Below are 11,569 nucleotides of genomic sequence, written 5' to 3'. Positions count from 1 at the left end.
TTTTGTAAACTACTTCTTGATGGAAGGTATTCCTTTCTTCGAATTATTAGTTGATATATATATATATATATATATATATATATATATATATAATTATATAATATATATAATATATATATATATATATATATATATATATAATATATATATATATATATAGTTTCTCTCTAATCGCTAACAATGAGGGCATGAGAGAAATTATACTTTGTTATATTCATATCTAGAGTTGTGGTTAAGACATCTGTACAATAATTCAGTTATAACAGCTAGCCAATATGGTAATACATATGCAATAAGTTATGGATTTGAGTTTTGGGTGTTTGGTTTTCAATATATAAGTTTTGCCATACACGAGACAATACAAAGAAGCTATTGAACAAGTTGGTAGCCTGTATGGGTTACAGCTGAATACATATGCAATAAGTTATGGTAATACACATTTGTTGTTTTATTGACACTAGTAGACTAGTAGTTGCACTTGAAAAGATCTTGAGGAGAGCCAGGTCGATGAAGAGGATCAGTTTAGGAGTATGTTTGCCATAATTGATAATTTGTGTTTGGATGAAAAAATCTCTCTTTGCTATTTATATCAGTTGACCTGATTTTTCTTGTGTGTGTCGATACAACCTTTCTCTCGCTGCTATTTTATTGAAGATTGAAACAAGTATTACAGGGGTAAGTTGGTTAATCATGCAAAATAGAAGATTGAAAGAAGTACGGTTTTTTCACCAAGTACCCCCGAGTTTTCAAAAAATTCACCTGGTACCCTCCATGTTTTCAAAATTCACCGGGTACCCCTCACTTTTATGTAAATACACCCAAATGCCCTTAATGACTAACGGCGTTAACCGCCGTCAGTCATTAACCCTAATTTTCTATTTTCAACTCTAATTAACCTCTAATCCTAATCCTAATCCTAACCTTAACCCTAATCCTAACCCTAACCCTAACCCTAATCCTAACCTTAACCCTAATCCTAACCCTAACCCTAACCCTAAACCTAACCACCCCACCCTCCCACCACCCCTGCCCCACTTCCACCCCCGCAGCCCCCCTTCCTCACCCCAGCAACCCCCTTGCCCCACCCCCCGCAGCCAACACCCCCGCGCCCTTAACCCCGCAGCCCCCACCCCTGCACACTCCACTCACGGCGGTGTTGCTGCAGTTTTTTCTCTCTCCTTGCGGTGGTTCTTTTCTCACAACCACTCACGGTGGTGGTTCTTTTCTCTCTCCCCGCTCCCTTAACCCACGCATCCCCCACCCCTGTTCTTCCTCTATCTCGTTGCTTCCCTCGCTTCGCCTCTCCCCTGCTTCGTACTACAGTTGTCATCGGCGCGGTGGAGGAGTGCGAAAATGAAAGCTAGTTGTGGGGCCGCAACACTTGGTGGGGAGGGGGTGGGGGTGGTGTTGTGGGGGCGCGTGATGGTGAGAGAAGGGTGAGGGGACAAGTGAACTGAACTGGGTGCGTGGGAGGGGGCGGCGCGAGGGTTAGGGAGGGGCTGCGGGGGTGGAGGAGGGGGGCTGCTGGGGTGGGGGGAGGGCAGGGGTGGTGGGAGGTTGGGGGAGTGGGTGGTGGGGTTGTGGGTTGTGGGTTAGGGTTAGGGTTTGGTGGGTTAGGATTAGGGTAGCATTAAGGGGTTGATTAGGGTTTAAAACAGGAAACTAGGGTTAATGACTAACGACGATTAACGCCGTTAGTCATTAAGGGTATCTGAGTGTATTAGTTCGAAACTGAGGGGTACCTGGTGAATTTTGAAAACATGGAGGGTACCAGGTGAATTTTTTGAAAACTCGGGGTACTTGGTGAAAAAACCGAAAGAAGTATTACAGGGGTAAGTGGGTGGGTTTAATTTTAAAACAAAACGAAGACCAAAAAAGAGCGTGTGGGCTATGAATATATTGTCGCCCCAAGAAAGAGTGCATTGAAGCTAAAATAAAACCAAGCTTCCTATCTCATAAACGAAATAAGATTTTTTAGCCATCTATTTCAGAGTTATGAAGATGAAAAAGATTGAAATAGGGCACAAAAAGATAATTCATAACCGCAAAACAAGGATAATTGAACTAAAAAAAAAAGAAGATTCAATTATATATTTCTTCTGTCTCACAATGTACTTTACATTTCTAATTTTCAAATTATTCATAAGTAAAGAATTCTTTAAATTTTTTCCAATATAAGAAAATACATTGTCATGTGAGATTTTGTGAGTCATCTCATTAAGTAATTACGAAAATAAAACTTTCATAATGTTTATTAACATGTAATTAAAAATACTAATGATACAAAACGTACATTCCTTCTACCATGTTCCTCCTTCGAACTCTAAAGCCACATGCGACTCAAAGTGTTTTCTTCTACTTGAAGGACTAAATGGTATCAACCTTTTTTGTGTCAACCTGCTCATAATTGAAACTCACAACTTATACCTCATCTACTCTGATTAACCAATTGACAATTTCTTGGTCCATTTACTTCATTTTGTGATGCAAAGTGTGTAATCAAATTCCTACTTCATTTCTTAATGTTTTCGGTAGACAAATCAGGCGGCCAATTTTCTGACTAATCCTAGTCATAATCATTGCAAAATATAAATAGACAACGTCACATCTGATGCAAAGTGGGTACCTATGCAATCGAATTCCTACTTTAATGTTTTTGGTAGACAAAACACGCGGCTGATTTCCTGACTAATCAGGGTAATAATCATTGAATGGACAAAAGCATAAAACCCACTGTTTGTGATTATACATTGCCAAATGAACCATCGACCACGTCAACCCTTAGCTATTTCTTGCAAGTTCTGGCAGTGAACCATGCTCGGTTTACTTCTAAGTTCTAAACCAAGGTTTGCCATTTGTTAGCCAATCAGTCCTAATCCCTTGGTCACTTAGAAATGAGGGCAGAAAATAAAGAGGCAAAAGAGAGAAAGAGAGAAAGAGCGCCTTAGAGGAATAACAGAGCAAATGTAGCAGATCAGTGCAGGATATATGTAGCCATGTAGGCACATTAGCATCTCGTTATCCTTATCTGACAGTGGAGTATGTCAAAAACTCGGCAGACGTGAACTGAAATGGCTGACGCGGAAAAGGATTCCTGTTACAATTCAAAGCCAAGAATGACGGTTTGGACAGGAAAACAGCAGCAGAAAAAAATTGAGAGGAAAATGGTGTTCCGACATACGGTCGAGGTCCATAAACTTTGATCTGGCGTACATGGGTATCCCTCCCATTAAGATGATTTGACAAAACCGCTAGTTGGAGCATGAACGTATTAACAAAAGTTTCCCTGTAAAAATGGCGATCAAGCGTCAGAAATTGGGTCAGAAAGATGTTCAATCTACACACTTTGAGATTGCAATAGCCAGAAGAAAAAGCAATAGCTAAGATGATTGTATTGGACATTGACTCCAAGACGAGATAGCCAAGGGGAATGTCTAGAACCAATCATCGCTCTGTAGCAAAACAGAACACAGAATCATTAGGACTATGCTATTAACAATCTACTTGATAACTTCATGCAGAGCAAAAGTAATCAAGGTTGGGCACGAAATAGCTAACATTAGCTAGGATCAAGTCCAAGGAAAGAATTTGGTACGAGAAGGTTCCTTTAATCTTTGCTCTTGACTTCAGCATAGTCCAATCCTTGCAAATCTTTAAATACATCTTCAACTCCAGTCAAAAAGAATCTTCTTCTCCCATACCAAGAAGAAATAGAAAGGACATCTTTACAGACTTATAACAATTCGACAGACAAGATAAATAATGCCGTGCCATCGAGTAGCACTCTCCAAACCTTAAGTTTTTACAGATACACAAAACCTTCATGTTCCAAATCAAGGAAAATTTTCGTAAACATTCAAACCCCTGATAAAGGAAGCATCTTTATCTGCACCCTCTCACTCTCCAGAAGCAAATATTTAAAAAATTCCTAATATATTTTTCCATTTGTCATCTAGATTTGAAAACTACAATGAATTCTGAACTATTGATTCCTTGTAATCACCACCCTATAACCTGATGAGCTACCTTCTTTTTTCATGATTATAGAAGTACCTATGAAAAGGCTGATTATCTCCTATCATTCCTGACTTCCGGCGTTGTTTGCTGACGGAAAATCCCAGCAGGGAATAAATTCAAAATGTATGTTTGCAACTTCAACTCGACAACCATGACTGGTTGAAGATGATTCATAATCAATTATAGGTTTAGCCATCCAAATCTATACTTGGTATTTGATTTTTTTAAAAAAGAGTTCATGTCTGGGGCCCCACCCTCCATGCCCCCAAGTTTAGGGGTTCTCATACCCTGGTAGAAGGAGGTTTTGGAAGAAAGCCAAACCCATGGAATAAGAAATACAGAACGGTAAAACATACTCCTTCCGATTCACCAAGATTTACTTTGCGTTTCGGTATGTTTCAAAAAATCTTTGGGACATGAGACCCACCATAACTTTTTATTTTATTACTCAGCATCCACAGTCCACACTAAGAAATGCTGTTTGATACACATTGGTATCCTTTACAATCAATTTGCTTAAATCTATGTTTGTTCAGCCTCCGTATCAATTGGCTAACAATTCATATCTTTTCCTATCAAATTTGCTTTGTCACTTTTCCACTCATAGCTATCAGTTATCCAGTAGACGTTCATCTCAAAGAAGGCCCATTGGCAGTCTGACATCTGTTCATCGACACCATTGCCAGTTGCCACCTGCTCATTGCTGCGGCAAAACCATCAGCCTTCCTAAAACCCCTTTTTCTGCTGCCTCCACAATAACAATGAAGATTAAAGGAGCATGAGGATGAGAGGAGTAAAAGGGAGTAGGGAGGTAGTTGAGACAGCCCTTAAGCACTCTGGTGGAGGAGGAGAAGACAGAAGAGTAAATGAAGAGATGGGAAAGGCGAAAAGGGGAACGAGGGAGAGGAAGGTGATTAGAATGGTAGAGAAATCTGGGTAAAGGGTGGGGGGACTTTTAATTCAACAAACGGTAAACCAAACACCAGGATAGAATGTGGGTTTCTAGGTATCTCATTCCAAACCCACGTATTTAATACCTAACCCCATACCTGATAGCAAGTGGCCGAACCGAACACCTCTAAGGGGATATCAGAAATCATGTAAACATCAAGAATTAAATTTACATTAAAATGTAACGCCACTAGTAAGACTAGATAATCAGCAGCCAAAGTTATTCCACCACCAAATAAACAACTGGAAAAGAATACAAGTCCGACTATCTCACCGTGGATCATTTCCGGATAATGAGATACACACCCATCCAGTTGGCTTGACTAGCTCTATTGTTTTTATTTCCTATACGAGTGCAAAAGGGAGAGTGCTTGGTATTAGCTCAAAACACAGCAAGAATGGAAATAATAACAAGAATTAACAGATAATTTTAGTAACCAGATAGTAAAGTTGATTGGTTAATTGAATGATCAATAAAACCTTCTCACCATTCGAGATGTGAGAGATCTGCACATGTGTTTACCTCACTATTTTCTGAATACTCTTCTCTCTCTAGCCTTATTCCTATTTATAGACTAGAGGTGACCACACCCTACATCATGCACCTGCTCACACCAAATCTTACCCTTGAATATTCCCTGACATCACTAACAGCAATAATAACAGACTCCTAACAAACTTGAGACAATTACTGACTTCTCCCCTCTTTAATGTTGCTGCCTTCTTGAGTAAGTAAACCTGATAGGGAGGAGAGCTCTGATTTCTTGCAGAGAATTGCATGAACTGATGAAAATAACAATAACATATACAAGTTACAAGATGCAGAGCAAAAAGATGTTACTTTAAATCTTTACAGCAACATTCTCATCCAACAGGTACCATTGTGTTCTAAGGTCTTGATTCTGCTGTTCTTAGGGAAATGCCTACTCAGAGTCCAAAATAACATGTCTTTTTCCAAGCATCCAAACTTGGTTAAGTATTTTGAGGAAAAGTGGTATTTCAGATGCATTATGCATTACACATGATACTTCCTTCATAGTTCATCCCACCTAAAATGTCTTGGTTTGGATTTTATGATTGAACAAAGTTGACTTAGAGCAGATGTCCACAAATTGCTAAAAGTGCAAAGATTAAAACTTTAAAAAACATGGACAGATTAATTCTAACCCTTTAAGAAGTATATCTGCGAAATTAGCAAGATGAAATAGTATTGTTGATAAATCAAGAAATAAAGGTCACTCTTTTGACTTCAAAAGTCGATACAAGGCAGATTAGCAATTGAAGGAACATTATGTAATGAACTGATATTTATGTATTATCTTTGTTCGTTAGCTTAGGGGATAAGCTAGGTAAAGTATTAGGGGAAAAACTCTATATAGAGACAATTAGAGACAGCAGAGCATGCTGATTATTGATGAATGTTTTGTTGAGCTTTTAGAAGTTCATTAGAGGGAATCAAGCCTCTAGAAAGCTTGAATATCCTTTTTATTGTTGTAATTCCAGTTTATTAATTAAAACCATCTTTTCTTCCTTATAGTCTGCCATTAACAGTGTCTACGCTATATTAATTAATAGCATATTCATAAGAAACTCCAATCCATATTATATTCCCCTAAGTCCTTTACATTATCTATTTACTTGAAAGACAAATTTGGACCACTGTTATCACCAATTATGTTCTAAAGTATAAAAGCATGCTTTTATGAAAATGTTTGATAAAGCCACATATAATACTTTCAGATTGTAATTAGATGCATATTTCAGAATATCAGTGGTCAAATCTTGTAAACTTTTAACTCAAAAGGTACCTTTCATTGGATGGAGAACAAAATTCAAGAATTAAAAGTTCCAACTTACCTTCAAGTTATGGAAGCCATCACCAGCTCGAATAGAGATCTTGCTAGGTGTGTAGCTCTCGTCAAGCTTGAAATCGACATAGAGAACAATTAGCTGGAACAAAATTAGTTTCAGGCAAAAGTGAGTAGCAAGCTGCAGAAGTCAAAGACAAGGACAACAACAGAAGAAAGAACAATATAGTGACCCCATTACTTGCAATTTCACTTTCTTCTGAAACTGAATGTTTATGAGATGAGGCTGTGCTCCATCAGATCTATAAAATAAAACCATAAAACAGAAAAACAGTAAGCTTGATATCTTCAAAACCTAAATGAGGGTTTAGAGAGAAGCAGAAATGTCTTAACTGCCAATAGGTTTCGGAATTGTCATCTCGGAGACATTGAACACCATTGCCAGGCTTGCATGAGCTAACACTCCAAGCTGCATTTTTCGTCATCTCTCTCAAGTCACCATCCACATCCAAATTTTTGCTGCCTCCAACTAGCTTTCCTTCATCCTCTCCCTCAGATGACTCTGTTGCCATCTTCGCAGCTGTTAGAATTCACCTATAACCAAAGAAGGGGAAAAGAACATAAATTTAACACATAATTTTCTATTCCAGTTTATTCGCTGGAGCATAATGCTTTTGACGAGTGGCGGAGCCAAGATTCTCAAAGTGGGGGGACAAAATGTCAAAATATGGACGTCGAGCATTCCGGTAAAAAATTTAGAAAAAAAAACACTTCAACACTCATCACATAAACAAAAGAATTATGCACAAGAGAAATAAAACACCACCCAAATAAAATCCACAATCAACAAAATACAGACCCACCAATAAACCAATCACCCAATTAATCATACAAACTAAAAATCAAAATGAGAAAGTAATTCATGAACAATAAACAATAATAAAGATGAAAGAAATTCAGCAATGATAAACAAATAAGAAAGGGATTTGACTCAGAGTGTGACTAAGCTTGAAAGTGAGATTTTAATCAACTGATAAAAAAAAACAGCAAAGATAACCAACTGAGAGGCAATAACTTGCTTTTGGGTTTTTATTTTCTCTCCTCTCTTAACTATGCATACAATGATACAAACCCAGAAACACTATTAAAAAAAACCAACAAATCGATGGCTGAAAGCCAGCCATTAAGTGGGACCAACAAATCCGTTTATTTCTTTCGTATTGAAAACAAAATTGAACGAAAAAAGAAAACAAAAAAGAGGAGAGAGAAAGACAACGAAACCTGAAACAGGGAGGAAGCAAAGAGACAGAGAGGGAGGGTAGCGATGGACTGATAAATTTGACGCATCACTGCGTCAGTTTTGCAAAAAAACTAGTATATGAACCCGGGCGTTGCCCCGGATTGGTATTGTTTTCCGAACTTTATATGCATTTTTTTCCATTGCCATTAAAAATTAAGGAAAACTCAACATTTAAAGGTACAAATATAATAATTTGGACACTTCAAACATGATTAAAAGTTGGTTGAGATGGTAATTGTATCATCTATAATAGCAAGAGGTTTAATATATTTGTACAAATTTTTTTTTTTTGAAACCGTGAAATTATTTTTTGAAATGCGGGGACATCTATCCCCATGTGAATGTCCCCCGACTGGCTCCGCCTCTACTTTTGACACACTTTATACTCCTATGAGTAAGAATCGAGATTTGTCTCAAATTAGTGAACTTTGAAATCTCATCATTTATTATTTGAGAACCTTTGACGAGGCTAAACAGATGGGTACTTGGAAGATTTTTGGCACACATAAATCCAATGATCATATTATATCCCCAAATAAACTCACGCAGGTTCTGCAATCCAGAACCTAGATTAACATATGCCCACAAGTCTGTAAGATTTCAACATATTAATCTCACATCCCGAAAACTGGTGATGGAAACCGGATGTGAAGAGCAGAAATTAAGAACTAAATCAAGACCTCGCTAAGATTACGGGTACAGAGGGAATTGAATTATCATTGATACCCTTATAGATGAAGATGGGAACAGCAATGCCTCAAGAGGGCAATGACTTAGAATTGAACTAAACAAAATGCTACTACAAGTTCGCAAACATACGCCAAAAAATCCAATCAGTTCCACATTTCATCAACTAAATACCATATATCACCCATTTATTCAAAAATTCACAAATCATAATTTATGTAACAGCAAATTCACACATCTACATAATTCACGATTCACAAACCTATAAATAATTATAATTCATGAATCCGTGAATCCATAATTCACAAATTTATAATTCTATAAATTTAGAATTCAAAATATCACAAGTCTATAAATCAAAAGGATCAAAAATTTGAATGCCTGAGAGGCTGAGAAAGAGGGTAAGGAAAAAGAAATAACCAAACTGCTTTAGACAGTAGGGTCTACACTCTGTATCCTATCAAAAGAATCCCTGCTTCTCACCAAATGAGATCCTACGCAATCCTACACACGCAGTGGTTAACAAAGTCATCTATCAACATAGAATCTCCTAACAAAATCTCTGTCATGTTCATGGAAACCAATCATATTTCTCCTCTTTCCCGGGTCTTAAGGAAGATTCACAATTTCCATTTCGGTTAACCTTTTTAAATGAGCTGGGACTTGAGACCTAGTATTTGAAGTAGCTCTAGATTCTAAGTATTCATTTTGAGAGGGAGGAATACTACTAAATGGGAAAGAATTTTGTTGGGTTGGGTAAATTGGAGGAAGATGTGGATTTGAATCAATTTGATTTTCATTACGTGTTCCTATCGAAAAAAAGCTTGAGATATCCTTCTCTTGTTTTCTCTTCATGATTCTGAAATACATTTATACACATAGCACAAGAATTTTTCACTAATCATTTATAATTAGTACTTCTTTCTTACTCCTATCCACCAACAATTTATTAACAATTGCAATTCAAACAAAATAGAGCTCGCTACAATCACATACTAATAAACCATTCACACAATTACCATACATAAACAATTCATTCACTAACAAATTAACAAGCCATTTACTAACAATTCATTCCCACAATTACAAGAAACTAACAATTCACTAACAATCAAAATTCGCACATTCAATTCTCAACTAAACCATCAAACTACCAAAGAACAAAAAAAAGAACCTTGGATCCAGTCCCACAGACGGCAGACCCTGAAGGCAGAACTCTGACCCCGGCGAGATGAAGGCACAATGGCACAAGCCAGTCTAGCCAGACGATGAGGCAGAAGAGAGTCGAGAAGGGAGAACGCGGAGTCGAGGAGGGAGAGAGAAGAGGAAAGGAGGGACGCGTGTGGTGTTCATTTCTAAAATTCAAAACTGAGAGGGTTTAGTTCAAATGAGAGGTGATCACTTTGAGCCCGCCCCGCGTGCTCGGCTCGAAAATGGACGGTTTCTGGGTACGATTTTTGCCTTACGGTCGAGCCCGTCTCGAATTTTTTGAAAAATATCGAGTCACGGGTAACCTAAATTCGGAAAAATAGGCTAAATTTCGGCCTGTTCAAAAAATGGCCCAAAAAGCCTGTCAGGCCAGACCCGAAATACCAGGCTTTGTCGCAGATTTCTTGGCCCAGCTCGGTCCGCGGTTTTGGCCTGAAATGAGCTACTTATTTGGGCCGAAACCCGGCTCTGCCCATGATCACCTCTAGTTCAAATTACGAAAAAGAAATAAATGCAAACAAAGGACAAAAATGATAATAAAAATGGTTACTTTTATCGAGTGTTTGATGATGATAAATCGAAGGAGTTTATTATCATAAATAAATGGTAGGAACAACTCCAATGGTGTATCTTAGAGACTTGTTAGCAAATAAAAAAATGTAACCAATTAACCCAACTATTGGAGTGAGTAGTTAAAATTTTATTTGCTAGCCTAATGTAGCTTAACTAAGTCAATTTGCTTGAGTTAAAGTTGTTAGCCAATGTGAAAATTTTAGTTCCAATTAATAGTAAGTGGAGATTGTGAAAAAAAAAATACACAGATGATTGACAAAATGACAAGTGGACCTACTTAAGCAATAATTATTGGTTAACCATTGTGTGAGTTTCGCCTCATAGTTGAGTTGGCTAGAACAATCTAGATGGCACTCTAATACGACTTCCATTTTGCTTTACCACTGAAGTCGATCTAATGAATTGATGAGGTGTTGAATCAAATAAGAAGAAAGTGAATCAGTAATTGATTCTTTTTTTGGAGCCCAAATACAATGAATCAAATGACTCTTTACAATTCTATGTTGTATCCTTTGCATTTTTTGTTCTACATAGTACGCTTTAACTCTTAAAATTTTCTCTATGGTACCGATATTATTTATATTTTCCTTTCTCTCCGGATCTATCCAGTTTTAGAGGGTGTCAAGGATTAAGGAAAAATGAATCATTTTGTGTCCCTCTCCATCCTTCCCCCAATCCCTTATCAAACAAGGGAATTTGCTTACTTCCCTTCCCCTCCTTTAATTTATCTCTAATTTCTTCTATACAAATAAAATGTTAGGATCAATTGAAAAAGAATATTGACCCTATAAATTTAATCCAACGGTTGAAATTGAAATAGAAACCTAAAAATTTAAAATGTTCATAAAATTTGAACTGAACGTGCATAATTTTTGAACTATATATGTGTATATTTTCTAAATATGATGTGCATATATTTTTAAAATTTGAATATGCATAATTTTTAAAGTAAATGTGAATAATATTTGAACAGCATGTGCACGTAAGATGATTGTAAAACAAAAATTCCTCTTTGATTTTTTCC

At 37.2% G+C, this 11,569-nt stretch overlaps 1 protein-coding gene across 3 annotated transcripts; it reads right to left on the bottom strand.

The window, feature by feature from the left end:
- Positions 1-332: 332 nt before the first annotated feature.
- LOC104907060 (anaphase-promoting complex subunit 10) lies at positions 333-10,130 on the bottom strand. 3 transcript variants are annotated; one of them, XM_010695922.4, is made up of 7 exons: positions 9,938-10,123; positions 7,170-7,370; positions 7,018-7,078; positions 6,826-6,918; positions 5,243-5,313; positions 3,182-3,286; positions 2,544-3,094 (listed from the first exon to the last, which is right to left on the bottom strand). In XM_010695922.4, the coding sequence occupies exons 2-7, from the start codon at positions 7,346-7,348 to the stop codon at positions 3,025-3,027; spliced, it is 579 nt and encodes a 192-aa protein (XP_010694224.1). In that variant the 5' UTR covers positions 7,349-7,370; positions 9,938-10,123; the 3' UTR covers positions 2,544-3,024. The 3 variants fall into 3 exon arrangements, with proteins under 3 accessions (XP_048498640.1, XP_010694224.1, XP_010694225.1); XM_048642683.2 differs by lacking the exons at positions 2,544-3,094; positions 3,182-3,286 and adding an exon at positions 333-640 and having other exon boundaries at positions 9,938-10,128; XM_010695923.3 differs by lacking the exons at positions 2,544-3,094; positions 3,182-3,286; positions 5,243-5,313 and adding an exon at positions 5,456-5,751 and having other exon boundaries at positions 9,938-10,130.
- Between the last annotated feature and the right edge of the window lie 1,439 nt (positions 10,131-11,569).

The sequence above is a fragment of the Beta vulgaris genome, chromosome 4 (genome assembly GCF_026745355.1).
Source record: "Beta vulgaris subsp. vulgaris cultivar EL10 chromosome 4, EL10.2, whole genome shotgun sequence".
NCBI lineage: Eukaryota > Viridiplantae > Streptophyta > Magnoliopsida > Caryophyllales > Amaranthaceae > Beta > Beta vulgaris.
This window is presented reverse-complemented; position numbering and strand designations above follow the sequence as displayed.